Source organism: Pungitius pungitius, chromosome 15 (assembly GCF_949316345.1).
Source record: "Pungitius pungitius chromosome 15, fPunPun2.1, whole genome shotgun sequence".
Lineage (NCBI taxonomy): Eukaryota > Metazoa > Chordata > Actinopteri > Perciformes > Gasterosteidae > Pungitius > Pungitius pungitius.
Window position 1 is genome coordinate 6732298 of NC_084914.1, and position 15627 is coordinate 6747924.

A 15627-nucleotide genomic window follows, 5' to 3' on the forward strand; every position below is an offset into this window, starting at 1 on the left:
GCTGAACCCAGCCAAAATGTGGTATTTCATCCATGAAAAAACGTGGTTTGTACACTTTGTCGCACTCAAGCCAATCCATTTATGTCAAAACGTGTTCACATGTTTTCTCAGCCTCAGAGCTGTGGGGGGATTTTTCTTTTTAAATGTATTATCTCAACCCACTTCTCTGTGCTCAGTTGTCAGTCAAACAGTGTGGGTGTCTCTGTGACATCTTTATTCTTTTATTTTTATGTTCAGACATGCTGCCAGTTTGACATCACTGCGCCTTAAAGTCCTCCTCTTGCATTCATTTCAAAACAATCCACTTTTTCAGAGCGTGTTCTTTTTTAAACTCATGTGTGTATTGAAGACTGCAATTCTATTGTGTACAAAAAAAGAAAGGACTTTTCTGCACTGACCCCATGTACAAAGTATTAAAAATCTAACACACAGTTCACTAAACCATTGTGATCAGATCACAATAATGGCCAATTCCTACTTTTTCTCCAGGCCACCCGGCCTCGTGGGCCTGAGTAACATTAACATTTACTTCACTGATTTACCTCGATAATGCACTCGCTGCCACCACACTGACCTCTGGCAGCTGCTCCCCTCTCTCCAGGACGTCCCGCAGGAGACGTCCTCTGTCGCCGTGGGACTGCAGCTCGTTACAAAGCAAGTCACCCAGGGCGACGTGACGCAGGCCGAACCTCTCCTCCATCCGCTCGCACTGGAGGGACTTCCCCGAGCCCGGACCACCTGAGAGAACACACACACACACACACAGATTCAAGCAGGCGTCTGTCCATCCTCACAGATAAGTGGTTGCTGAGATACACACACAAAGTGAAGCGAGACTTAAAAATCCGGATCCGATATCTGCGGCAATTGCGAAGATCTTTTCAATTCAGTTCTCTGTTCACAGATCTGCATCTTGAAGTTGCCGGTGTGCGTTTGTGAGTGTGTGCGTCTGCGCGCATGTTACAGTTGCTGATTATCAAGTGTCATGGATCATCATTTCCTCCACAGTAACACACACACACACACACACAAACTGTGAGGTTACACATTGACGCAATACTTTTCCTGCCACCAAAGCGTAACCAGTGAAGTGGTTCCTGTAGAAATGTGAAGAACTACTTCTTTACTTTTAAACCGCTTCATGCCACTTCATACTTGGAGGACACTTTGATTGGCCGGCTGTGTGGAGGAGAGAAAGGAGTCAGGGTTTAAATGTCTTTCTTGACACAATGTTTTCTTTTCTCCCTTTTTGGCTTGTGGCTCAAGCTCACATCGATTTTCTTCTTTTCTTTTTGCTGAAAAAGCTGTGACAGGTCGGGTTGTTCTTAGAGATTTTAAATTAGGAATGCTTTAGGAGCTCCAGGAGAGGCGTCAACATCACTCTACTGCATCAGGAGGAGAATTTATAAATGAATCTAAAGAACACAGCGTGTGCTGCCTCTCTGACATCTGACGTAACCATAACCTCAAATTCTGAAGTCAACAAAGCAGGCCCAGAAGTACCTCGCTTTCCAGGACTACTGGTCCTCACAAAGATAGATAAACAAGGGCCCCGCACACACACCGAAAAACACACAGATAAACAGCAGCAATCTCAACTTGGTCGGCCCCGTGACTGCTGTGCTGTGAGGTCTGCGGATGTTGTTATCGCGGCGCTAACTGTGTTACACGGCCATGAAGCTGCGTTCAGCAGACAGTGGCCATTTATCATAACCGGCCTTTGGCACAGCAATGACACTCCAGACGTGCTTCACATTCATCGGTATTCTCGGCGAGTCGCTGCCCCCCCCCCCCCAAAAAGCCAAAAGTCTGCACCACCGTCTCCTGCGAGAGCACGGCGTGCTACGAGCCCGCAGTCGACCAGGGGGGGGGGGGGGGGGGTCAGGAAATAGAAGTGGAGGGTGTTCATTGTACATGCTGCACATGTTCACTGGCTGTATATATACCCCCCCCCCCAGCCTGCTCACTAGAGGTATTCCTCTGCTGCTTCACACTTGAGTCAGAGAGTAAAATAATGACCCACCAGGCTTGTTAGGGACTCGCTTGGACAGTCGGATCAAACTCAAACCTGCTGCCAGAGACTCTTGCCTCACACCATGTGGAATTTAGATGAACTGGCCTTGACAGACTAAAGTTAATTATTCTTGGCGGTCATACCAGAAGAGGATTCAGTCTCTATAATATCATTTCAGTATTTTCTACACAATGTCACAATCCAATAAGAAGAGATTTTTTTAAAACACCTTTTTATTCTTTAACACTAGTGTGTGGCGGTTGCTGCTTATAAATTAGTCTTGTAAGGATTCTTTCATTCGTGAAAGTTTCCATTGTATCAACACAAAAGATTATTAAAACTATACATCTAAACTATTAGTACCTTTCGGCAGGATTTTCACTATTAAAATGCAAGTTTGATCACTTGAAGCATAAAAAAAGGAAGTAGAAATGATGAAGACGGAAGTGAGAGAAAGCAGAAGGACCGGAAGGAGAGAAGAAGAAAGAAAGAAATATCAAGCTTTTTTAATTGAAACACTGTACATAATAGAAATATTACCAAATCAGAGGTGGGGGCGTTAATTGAAAGAAATTACTCTTTCATAATGCTGCTATTTTCTGTTTTCCCCAACTCACTGCCACTTCAAATCTCCGAGCAGGCGCGGTGGTCGCTCCCATCACCTCTGAGCACTTTACCAGATAAAAGAGTGTGACAGACAACCCCGAGAAGCTGCAGCATCAGCAGCAGTGGAGCAGGTTTTCAGAGGAGCGACGAGGTGAGGGGTATGCGGGGGGGGGGGGGGGGGGGACGCTTTGAGTTTACAAGAGACGAGTCCTCGTGAGTGAGTCGACCTTGTTTTCAACGTCAGCGCCGCGTGTGACCCGACTGGAAGGGCAACCACACACCTGACGAATAGGATTCAGGTCATGTGGTCCGTCAGACGATGAGTCGTCAGGTGAAAAGCTAAGTTAGCTTTTAGTGGGTGTTGTGCTCTCTTTATATGGTGTGAATAAAGCAGTATAAAGATGTATTCCCTTGCTGGACTCCAATGCTTGTTTGAAGTTAAGCGGACAAAGTCTTTAAAGCTGCACTAATCTTTTTTTTTTTTTAGATTAACAATTTTGATTTATTGAAGTACTTTTTTTGTATTTCAAGTTTTCGTTATCGTTACAAACTAAAATAAGAACATTGGGTAAAGCCAGGTTAAAATTCTTGTTTAATATTAAACCCATTTTGTCAGGATGTCACTCCAGAAATCCCAAAACACTGTCGACAGCCATTAAAAGAATATATAAATAAATATGTAGGTTTTCTAGGAATGAAAATCAGGCTATGAATGATTGATGAACATACCCGCCAGCAAAAACCATCAGGAATATAGCTTGCAATGAAACTAGAAATCTAAAAAAGGTTCTACTGAGTTAGAAAAAGGTGAATATCGAAAGGGAAAAACAAATTTCTGTATTTCTGAAGTTTGTAAAAAGACTAAACTAACTAAATGGTCCAAAATAAAAAATGAGACATTACCAGAACATGTTGTGCTAGTTTCTCACTTTGATAAATGGTGCACCATCTGCATTTTGAAAATCGCAATTGGCTAAATCTCGATTACATTTCCATTAATTGTTTGGCACTATTGTGCATTCAGGGGGAACAGCAACAACAGCCATTAAAGCGGAAGGACGGAATGAAAAGGAATATACAGTGTATTTGCCAACGTAGCTCACCTTTCATTGTGTGGTATAAAACCTGCTCAGGTGACACAAGGTGAGGGTTTTATTTATGCAGTTGGCATAAATAACAGTATTTCAGTACTTTCTGTAGTGGCAAAGTGATGATTTGGTCATTGTGTGAGTCCCAGATCTCATATTAACCTTCGCTTTTAGCCCTTTCCTTGATTAGCAGAGTGACCGCCTGTGTGTGTGTGTCTGTGCGTGTGCCTCTCAGGTCCGTCTCGTAAGGAAAGCTCCACCAGTGCCATGGTGTGTGTGTGTGTGTGTGTGTGTGGGTGTGATTGTCTTCATGTACGTACCCATCATGAAGATGACCTTTGGTTTCTTCTGTTCTGTATAACCTGGTGGAAGAAAGAAATTGATTGACACACATAAAGCATATTGTGCGCACACACACACACACACACACACACACACACACACACACACACACACACACACACTGATGCACGCAGAAACAATTGATACATTCCTTTCAGTACCTTTGAGATTAAAAATCTCTTTTTCCAGGAAGACCTTGAATCTGACTGGATGTCCATAATCTTCCTTTTTCTTTATTCTCAGAAATGTTTTTACTTCTTCACATTTATCTTAAGGGATATGTTGAGGACTTTATGTAGTGACTTTGTCGTTGTAATCATAACTTGCTGCTCTATCAAGTACTCAATCGAGTATTTCAAAAGAGTTGCTCCTATTTGTAAAATGTAAAATCCTAAATATACGCATCCCTACAGAGGGGATGTTTAGTTGTTTGCAAACTGCAACTCAGCACTAGATGCCACTAATTCCTACATATTGTTTCAAGTGGACAAACTTTCATTTAAATCTAATTTAATTCTTTTTTCTGAGCAGCAGCAGTTTGCATTGAAGAACTTATATTTATACAAAATAAACACAGTATGTACTGAATAGCAGGAACGTGCCCAGATGCTTTAAACGGGAAGTACATTCCCTTGGAATAACTTACAGTTGTTAAATTGTACAATTCCAGCAATTGAATTTGCCTTTGTGAACAATCTCATTAATTCAACTTTAGAATAAATTATTCATTCGTATTCTTGATATGTAAAGGAACTGTTCCTCCTCTCTGTACTGGGCGATGTTAACGTAGCGACAGCTAGCTGACGAGATAAACATCAGGTCTGGCACTGACAGCAGAATCAACAGACAAGCCCCACCCCCCCCCTCCCCTCCCTCCATTATACGATCAATACTGTTGATGCAAAGCGACTGCAGGGAGGGGAAGTTAATTCAGCCGCCGGGGCACAACGTTTACATGGCCCCGCCACTGGGATCAAACGTTGTGTGTGTGTTTGTACTATCAAATATTGAATAGAGTCAGCTCCGGGTTTATGTAAAAAGGCAGAGGAGGTGAATAAAGCTTCTGTGAATAGTTGCGATGTGACGTTCAGCTCAAAGAGGAAAGACAGGGAGCGCGTTTTCAATCTCATTAGTTTAAATCATTTAACATCAACTCACAGTCTGCGGTTCCTTCAGCGTACCCAGTATCCTCCTCCTCTTCCACCTGTGTAGACCGAGGAAAGATTTGTTGTATAATTTGCATTTCACTTGTCAAAATCTTCTTATTTTTCAATTAGTTGCGTCGTCAATGTGCGTTGGACTGAAAAACTTGAGATAAAAGAAGGCTGAAACGATTAAGTACATTTTTGCTTTTTGCTTTTGTTGCTCTGACAGAAAAATCATTTCAAGATGTGACCTATAATATGATGGGAATTCTCTACTCTTGTCTGATATTATGTATAAAAATCTAATAATACAGACACTGGCAAGTAAGCAGCATGTTGTTGTCTCACAGCCAAACATATTTCCATCAGATAACTTAAACATTTTGTTTTCTTTTTACTGCAAAACATTATTAACAAACAACAATTCCTGAGCCATTTTCTCCTCTTCTTGGTTGTCAACTGGCGCCACCGATCAGCAGCTTTTATTGCACGTTACCAAGGAAACGTGGCTCTGGCTGTCGTTTTAGGTTTTGTAATATTCTGTCTAATTGGCAGGAGAATAATCTAAGAAAATCACTTAAATTAGAACAACAGCACAGATCCGCTTTGTGCATTGACGCTGTTATTGTAGCATCCAGTATGTCTCGACACATATTTGTAAAGACGGGAGTAAATAAAAGCACACACAAAAAAAAATTGTACAAACACTGCGCAAGCATTTGACAGAAAAAGAACACGGGAAAGAGCGAAAAGATGAAATTCGAGAGAGAGAGCAAGTGCAGAGACAACGCTCAGTGTCCCCGGGGGAGTCAACCCGCCAGCAGCCTCACACGTACAAACAAATCAGTCCAAGCGCGGCTGAGATAATTGCCTGAAAGATATTTGCCACTTTCTTTAATCTGTTTCTGGAGAATGAAATGATTCATTTGACTCTTTCAGATATTTCCCCCATCATTGCCATCATTGCTGCAGGTTTCCATGGTTATTCTCCTCGGCTTTGGCCATCTGCGTATCTCTGGCCCAAATGACCAGCAAATACCTTGATGGTATTGTGGTATGGTATTGAATACCTTGATGGTATTGTGGTATGGTATTGAATACTTATATAGTGATTGTGATGGTGCAGGATTACACTGCCAGCTGATCTTTGTTAAGTAGAAGAGGATTACATTCACAGCCATGACACAGATGAAGCAGGAATATACTGTTGATATGTTAATCTGTGTATAATCACCTTGAGCAGATACATATATATTATTTGTATCAACAATGGAACGAATCAGTCAGTGTTAATGTCCGTCTCAATTGTTTTCTAAATTTTTTCATTCCCTTATGTTTGCGTTAATTGATGAATTGTTGATTATTCATTGCTCCAAAAAATGTTCTTTTAGCTGTAAAATTACAATTTTACAATAACATCTCTATTTATATTAATGTTTATGGAATGTGAAACACATCATCATATTTAACAGACATCTCACGAAATGTAAAGTATCCAAGAATTTATACAAATAAAATACTACTGTATCAAGTTCAACAGAGCCAAGATAAATGGAGTGTTAGTGATACATGAACTATTCATTTGTGGACATACATGACCAAAGAGAACAAATTCATTATATTTGAATGCATAATTAAATAACATGAATACATTATTTCTAATTTAATTTGGGAAAATCATTCAGGGAACCATTGATCAAATATTTCCCCAATTGACTCTGTGGTTAAGTGCTGTCTCATTTCTATTGAAAAGTTGAGCCTCTGCTGTGGCTTTAAAATGTTAATGGGCTTCTAAAAGGCAAACGGAGGTCGGATCAGTCCAAGATACTGATGTCGTCAGTTGGTTGATGCAGGACGAACCTAAATAATGTACCAGGGGCAAAAAGGAAAAAAACAAAAACTCTATCAGATCTATACAACTGCGATGTTACACCTTTATCGGATGATATATTGGTTACACAGGGTCCATGTGAAGATGAGGTTGGGGTCGCATGGTTGGAAAAACAATGATGGAAAACTTCTAGTTTCTAGTCTCCTGCTGACAGTCTATGTTGTAACCATGACGACTGCACTCCCCTCACCTTTAACGAAGTAGTTGATGTAACCAATTCATTATGTTTCCCAAACCAAGTTGTTTTTGTGCTTAAATATGACACATCTTTAACCATGATGTTGAATTATCATAAAAATGATCAATTATTCTTTCATTTTCATTAACATATTCAGTCAACACATCTACTTGTTGTGCTACAGGATGAGGACAATTAACCATATTTGACCATCTAATATATACTGGAATAACAAGATCTTCTGAATGTAGCATTATGATGAATCCAATGAAACTATCTAAGTAATGCAGCGTTGCATGACGTGATTCTCAATGAAAGTTGGTAACATGAAGTTAAAAGCGACACGTCACATTTGTGTCATCCCGTGTTGGGTGTGAAGTTACAGATCAAAGTCGGTCGGGTCTCACATCACAGCTTCTGCAGACGGAGACTGAAAGAAACAAACAACCTTCCCTGACATTTCCATTTAGGTAGAACAGCTTCCGATCTATGATTGTCTCAGAAACTGACTTCTAATTGTTGTGATTTAATAATATAACAGCAGAGACACTGGATCAAGTGAAGCAGAGCTATGTGAGAGATAAAAAAAAAAGGAAAAGAAAATGGCGTCAGTGTGGGGGAGGGAGTGCTGCGCGCCAACGACGAGCCAGCTCGGCTTGTGGGTACACCAACTGGTGTGGTGACTCAGAGAGAGAGAGAGAGAGAGAGAGAGAGAGAGAGAGAGAGAGACATGCACAGCGCGCTGTGCAAACACGTAAAGGAGACAAAATATGTATGTAAATACATGCGCACACACATAAACACACACTCTCCGATGTTGATGGTGAGCGATGGACACGTGTCCGATCATTAACACGAGCTCCTCAATATCCCAAACCTAAAAGTTAGCAAATAAAAAAATATATGATTCAAACATTGAGTTCTTTTAGTCAGAAAAAAACATCATATTTGGTAAGCTTATGTTTTGTATTTAAAATATACAATTTTTCAAACCATTTTGAGTTGTGTAATACAAATAAAGTAGCACTAATTCCCTTTTATCGGCCTCTTGATCTTCATTTCTGCAAATGACTCCTTTGCTTCAGACTGGTGAGCCGTCAGCCTCGACTCAGCATTTTCAAACCTCAGGACCACAACATCAAACTGTCCGTCAAAAGGACTGTGAAGATGCTCTGGTGGGCGGCAGAGTGCTCCTCCTCCTCCTCCTCCTCATCATCATCATCATCTTTTCACAGAAAGCAGCTGCAAGATGCTCTTAAAATGTATGATGTGATGATGGAAGTTCTTTTTAAATGATCATCTATGGAGCCTTCAGTAGTATTCACTGGTGGAATTTAAGTACATGCGTATTGTGTACAATTTTGACGTACTTGAGGTGCTTGTACTTACTGAGTGGTTATTTTTTTATTTGTATATATGTACATTCATATATATATATATATTTGAATAATAATCAGTAATAGTCTACTCTACTAAGTATCCAAAATTAGCATTAACAACAACTACATATTTGTTAGTGTTAAAAAACGAATTATCATGTAAAAATACAACGCTGTGAAATAACACATTCTGTATACATTATGTACTAAAATGTACTTGTTACATTTCATCACTGAACTGCACTTGAAATATAAGAAACATCAACGATTTTCTTTCTCATGGAATAAATCATAGGTGGAGAAAAGCTAGAAATAATTGAAGGAAAACATCCCAAGGCGTCCGCTCGTCCTTTCTGTGCATCGAAAACTCCCTTCTGCCTCCCATCCCATCCTTCGTTCCCCTTCACAGAGACAGGAGGTATCTCTCGTCTCGTCCTCCACCGGGTCCAAGCATCGATGCATCACGACTTACGCTGCCTCTGAAGTTGTCAGTTATTCATTGACCGTTGCCACAAACTCCCTATTTAATCATCCCCACTTGAAGTTCACTGTTCATGTGACTAAGAGGCTTTTATTTAGGTAATCACACAGCTTGATGTTTGTTGTAACAAAGCGGCCCGCTGTGACAGCAAATCTGCTTACGCGCAGGGCGTAAACATTAAAGCTCCGTGGACACGTCTGATCAATACGACCAAACGGAAAAAAACATCCATCTATACATGAATACGCTTATTTGTAAGTTTGTGACCTTATGTGCATGAAGCGCCTCATTCCAAGGTAATAAAAAACAATGACATCATTGTTTATCAAATTGAGTAACAGATGCCCCAAAACTAGACCGATACTCAGGAGAACCAAATTGCTAGAAACAGAAAAAGAAATATATACATTAAAATGTTAAGCAGCGAGAAAGGGAGATGGGGAAAACGAGGTCTGTTTTTTACTCAACCGACAGCAAAGCACTGAGCGGCCCGTAAGTCACGATCAGCTCCCAATGGTGAATTCAACGCACTTCATGAATGCGGTGCGGCTGAAAACAAGAAGAGAACATTCTCTGGGAGAGAAAAATGCCTGCTCGGAAACCCCGAGGCCCGTCAAAGCTACTCAGGCAGCGGCACGGAAGTCCTCCAGTTAGACAGTTGAGTAGAAGATGAAGAGAACGAGAGAGCTGAGCCATTTGTTTCCAGACACTCGGAGGAGGGGAAATGAGACGGAGGTCCGGGTTTACGCATCACTGCAGCGTGGAGGGATGACCCTCGTCTGCGCCCTCGAACAAGCATCACGCAGCCACAACATCCTCCATCCACGGACCTCTCAGAACCAGATGCGGAAATGGGGGGAAATATCTGTTCTTTGGATGAGTTTTATTAAAGAAAAGTTGTTGTCTTCCGGGCCTTTCAACACATTAAACACGGCTGTGTGGTAAACCAAGAAACCTACTTGCTGTCAAGACGGACGTTTTTTCAGTATTATAAATTCTAAATCACCTTAGACACAGATCTTACCTCATCGTACTTGCAAGCAACATCTGCCAAGCTGGTTTCCCCCAGTAGACTGAGATCCAGCTCACTGGGACCTGGAGACAGAACAAACACAACCATCAACAAACTACGAGTTTGCTCTTAAATCTTTTTCAAAAGCATTAGCCATGTTTAGGATTGCATTCATCATGATAATTATTTTCGCTACTTTCATTGGAAAATACTTAGTTCTTAGAGCTTGTGTAATATAAACAGTCCCTTGTACCCCTGCGATCTTGCAATTGTGTTTGATCATTTTAAAGTGTCACTGAAGCAACATGGATCTTTATTTCATACGTGCGATGCTGCACATATGGAAGGCATTTTTAATGAAAAAAAGAAACACAAAACTCCAGACTGAGCAGGAGTGGTAATTGTTTCCTCTCGGCAGGGCAACAACATGGCGCTAAAAGCAGCAGATGGGATGAAATTTGTCTTCAAATTTGTCTACTTCCTCATAACAGCCGATTGAAGCTTTTTCACCAAATCTTTCACATAATTGAAGCCTGAAGCTAGAGATTCACACGTGACATTTCAGATTGTTTGTAATATGAATTTGAGACGTTTCGTAGGGTCAAATTGCCACCTGCATCTTTTTATGCCTGGATGGACCTGTTACTGTGAGGCTCCATTACAGGAAACATATGCAGGAGAACACCATGACAAATGTACTGATGTCACGCTGCTCTTAAATGCATCTCAAAGTGCAGCTACATACTGAAAGTGTTCTATGGACGTGTCGTTGTGATGCGCAGCTCTCTCCATCCCTGGTTCACGCATGCACAAAATGATCTAAAGTTTTTACAGGGTTTAATATATTACAATCAATTTAGTACAAATCCGCAAACACTAGCAAGTCCATCAAAAGCACCGGCCTTTTGATTATTGGTCTTTAATAACAGCTTGAACTCTCTTGTTTTTCATTTTCCCCAGGAGGCGTTTGCTTTGTGCAATTCAAGTGGTAAAAGTGCGTCTTCACAGTCGTGGTGCATTCCAGTGTCCGTGCCGTGAAGCACGTCGCCTTCACTACTTGACAGCTGGCAATTTAGATGTCAAAGATGTGCTGTGAATGTGAGCCTCGGCCCCATTATGCTTATTTATTTATTTATTGTGTTTAAAAGGGACCATTGTACAGTTCAAACATAAATGTCAGCATTTGATGCATTGTACCAGAATATCACTTCAGCTCCCTTATGGGTCCCTTATCACTTAATGTACAAATTATGCAGACCAGCTGTGTCGTAATGATGCCACATCCAAACTGTCCTACTTGTCTGCTGGCAGCTCTCTTTGGCTGATCGCTGCTCTCTGATCAGAAAAACAATGAATCCAAAGAGATTTTCTCCTTCCAAAACTAGTTTCCTACTGAGTGAAAACAGTGCTATTGCTGCATGGAATGCCTTTAATGTTATTTTACTGTGTGTTGCATAATAATTAATTGGTAATGTATTGCTCTTGTTCCTACGCAGCTTCCTGCTGTGCTGCAAGTGTTCCCGAGCTGTGTGGCAACACAACACAAGCGCGAAAAAGAGCCAAGTCAAGCTTATTTATAAACCACAAGTTGTTCTTAGAGTGCTCTATAACCCGCGGGGTTTGCAACAACTTCTCTCATTACAGCTTCAACGCAGACTAGAAGAAAAAAAAAGAAAAAAGAAAGAACAACACGTCTATCAGGCAAAGATAGAAGAAGAATCAAGAAACAAAGGCGTGTTGAAGCTCATACAGAGCTTTTTCAAAGTAATCATTTTTTGGGGGGAAAACGGAACAAGTTTGCTTCTGCCAGAATCGGTTTATGCACAAACTGACTTGTTTAAGGAAAATATCATGCTTTGGCTTTGTTTGTCTAGATAAGGATGGATGATCCTGACCAACACACAGTCTTAACCTAACCTCTTATAAAACGGCATATTGCTGTTTTTTAATTTCAATTAATGAGCTTTAATGGTACAGGTTGATTTTGTTACCTTTGGGCGAAGCTCTGAGATAAACTAACTGGCTGTTGACTGTAGACTTTGATTTAACAGACAGACACTAAAGTGCGATCTTTTGATCTACAGTAACTCTTCACCACGAGGCGGACGGGATGATGAGGGATATCCGTTGGAACCGGTGCACCGTTTGTCAGGATGAAAAACAATGACAGCTTTGCAACCAAAATGATGGCTGATTAGACAGCTTAGTTCTGTGTCGACTCGTTTTCCTTTTAGCTAAAACCTTAATTATCTCTATCAATTCATGAAATCACTGCAGAAACACCTCCCGAGAAGCCACTGATCATATCTTTTAAACATGAGGTTGTCTCAGTCGGGAATGCAAATGCAATATGGCACGTTTACAAAAAAATACAAAGATAAATTATCGGGTTTTACACCACACGTATACCGTCTCCATCTGACTGATGAAAGACTGACTCTAACCCTGTTGAATCTGTATCCCTCACAAAGCCTGGCAAACCCTGCTTCTCTGGTTGCTATGCCAACTCCTGTGGTAATCAGGGAGCTGGTGGGTGATGTTCTTTCCCTGTTATTGTGTACGTGGATTATTCTGCAGGATCAATTTTACAATAAACACATTAAGCTCTTAAAACATTTTTTGATGCTTATCTATTCTATTGCATTTCACCATAATTTGGCTCAATGCTGCTGTAGAAAGCCCTTTACTCACACTACCAAGTACACATGGAGCACAGTCCAACATATTTTTTCTTTGCAATAACTAAAACATCTTTTTCTCTGATAGTCTTGAACGCTATCTAGTACTGGCTGCTTCTCCAGGTGTGTAACATTTACTACCAACTGCACAGTGGTGGAAAAAGTACTCAGGACTCTTCATTTTGTGTGGAAATACTGTTATATACTGTAAATGAAATTCTTGCAATCAAAATTGAACTTAAAAATGCAAAAATATTCTTGATGTACACATTTTGCAGAGTAAACGCCTTTACTTAAATTGTTAGTATGAGTTCCTCCTTGTGGAATGTATCCTTATTTTTCTGTAGATTCATTCTACAAAAAAATACAGATACCTTTTAGCAGGGAGACAATGTTACTGTAGTGTCACCAACACATTTCACAGAATCAGACTGAAAGATAAGTGTCTTTTAAGACACTTTAAAGCTTAAAAAATTCAATAAATGGGATATTTACTGACCAAAATGTTAGAATAGGCTAAGGCTGTGTTGCATCTCTGAAAACCCCCATTCAAAACCCCCATTGACTTCGAGACAAGCAACAATATTTGTAACATCGAGAATTATACAGTCTACTCTCTAGCAGTGTGGTACTTTTTAAAGGGGTGTCAACAAATGCTCATCTCACCGGCTGCTGGCTCTTTGGAGGGAAACAGCTTGTTGTCCAAAGTCATGCTGATGTCACAAAAGACCTCCTCTTCATCGCGGTCAGCGTCCAACTGAAAGGAGAAAGAAAATGTAACAAAAACACCTCCGGTGTTCAGTGGCCTTTCATCCGTACGCAGAAACCTACAACGCCACGAAACACAAAGCGGACGCGCTGGCTCCGTTAAGCCGCCGTGACACGAGATCATTATATGATGAAACACAAGGGTTATTTCATATTATACCCCCCCCCCCCCAGACGCTTTAATGACACTGGATTAATTGGCCTCTCTTCTGTGTCAATTGGACCCGTTCAGATTCCTCCGCCTGTCTTTCTCAGCACAAAAAAGCACTTTAAGATTGACCGTGAAGAATGTGGTTTGTGAGCGAGCAACAGGCCGATCGAAGCAGACCGCCCGCCCCCAATGCGCCCCTTGGCTGTTCCTTTTTGTTTCCATCAGCGACGATGACAATGCGACCTTGTGCATGGAGAAAAAAAAACACCCATATGCACACCGGATCAAAGGTGTGTGAATCTCAGCAGGGTTTACCGCCAACTTGGGGGTCAAATGGCAAAATGTGAGGGAGGGATAGAAGAAAACCAACAATCAACGGCCCTGTTAGGGTTTCCATGGTGACTACCTAAAAAAAAAAAAAAAGAACCATGCTGAGCTTGCTGCCCAGCAACCCCACCTGTAGAAAAAGGAGCAGAGCGCAGCAATCCCCCCCCCAAAACCCACGAGAGCTCTCAATTCATCCGGCAGGATGAGAAGAGGAAAGTGGCCCCACTTCAACAGAGAGGCTTAATCCATACAGAGGCTACCTGAGGCTCTCCAGAGAAGGTTTCACTTCTCCGGGACAGATTAGGAGCTTTAGATTTGTGTAATTACGGTAGCTGCTCAGGCAGAGGAGGAGGAATTCATTAAATCCAAGTCAGTCGTTCCAGGTGCACCCCCAGACCTCTTACCGGTTTGGACGTGCATGGATCACCTGCACCAGCTGCCCCCCCCCCCCCGACGCGGAGGCGCAGCGGCTCAACTCTGAGCTCATCGTGTCTCTGTCCGCTGCTGTTATCCGCTTCGGTCACTTCCTCCATCGTTTCTTACTAAAATGTATGCCCACGGGTTCTTATACGAACACCTTTTTTTCCCCCAACAGTGTTGATTATTATACATGCATTTCAGTACACTTCACTCCCCTGCCTAATACCTAATAACGTAGCATGTTTTAAGTTTTAACGTGTTTCACTGTTTTATTTAGTTGACTCTTAACATTTTTGGTCCATGCAGCACATTGGGGGGTGGAGTCTGTGAGAGGTGCAGAAGGTAGAGAGCTGTCCTGCTCTGCAGCTGCCAACTAGAACTCAGCAAAATAAGTTTTCTCTTTAATTAAGACTGATTAGCCTCAATGCCAGTATCTTATATTGCGGGAATAATAATCAAACACCTAGTGACCCCCCCGCTCCACGCAGGATGTCGCTAGGTGCCTTTTTGTTTGTTTATATCTGCGTGATATCTGCCAGCTGACAGGATGGCTTCGGTTCAACAAACTATTATCTCTCCTTCGCTGCAATTTCCCGTTTGGCTCCATTGTGGAGGGCACAGTCCGTGTGTGTGTTATCTTTAAAATCAGTTTGTGCCCAGATACACTAGATACTGTTCACAACAATTGCATTTTGTTTTAGTTCATTAGAGTGCAGTCGGTTTTGTGGTGAAATCCAAAACAAAAACCATGGCGACGCGTGTGTGGATTAGTGCGTGAATGAACTAAATGAAAGGAATTACTTCCATTACCAATTATCACCTGATATTATCCGTAATACTTTAACCAGCACTTTTGAAGATACATACGTCTGATTACAACTTTGATATTATTGAAAACAGACACTTTTACTTACTCTCATCAACGAAAAGATTTGAATATGAGATGAACTTTCACATCAGAGTTGATGTAATAATTAAGCTAGACCTTTGCAGATGTACACGTTCTGTCAATTTATTTGGTGAGCCTATAAACTCGCTTGCGACCCCCAGTCTCTGGAGTCCACTGGTTAAGAGGATGGGTTAGTGCACGTCCATGTGTCCTTGTGCAAGACGCTTTCCCTTAAATCGTTCCTGCAGGCTGCCCCCG

At 41.4% G+C, this 15627-nt stretch overlaps 1 protein-coding gene across 2 annotated transcripts in view; it reads right to left on the reverse strand.

Moving 5' to 3' along the window:
* The window catches only part of ak5 (adenylate kinase 5), a 37190-nt gene that overhangs the window by 3686 nt on the left and 17877 nt on the right, over positions 1-15627 (reverse strand). For both annotated transcript variants that reach the window (XM_062557732.1, XM_037459034.2), the window contains 5 exons: positions 13481-13571; positions 10149-10219; positions 5209-5254; positions 4029-4070; positions 575-738 (listed from right to left, as the gene is read on the reverse strand). In XM_062557732.1, the coding sequence (XP_062413716.1) occupies positions 575-738; positions 4029-4070; positions 5209-5254; positions 10149-10219; positions 13481-13571 (414 nt within the window). The remainder of the gene's footprint in view (positions 1-574; positions 739-4028; positions 4071-5208; positions 5255-10148; positions 10220-13480; positions 13572-15627) is intronic.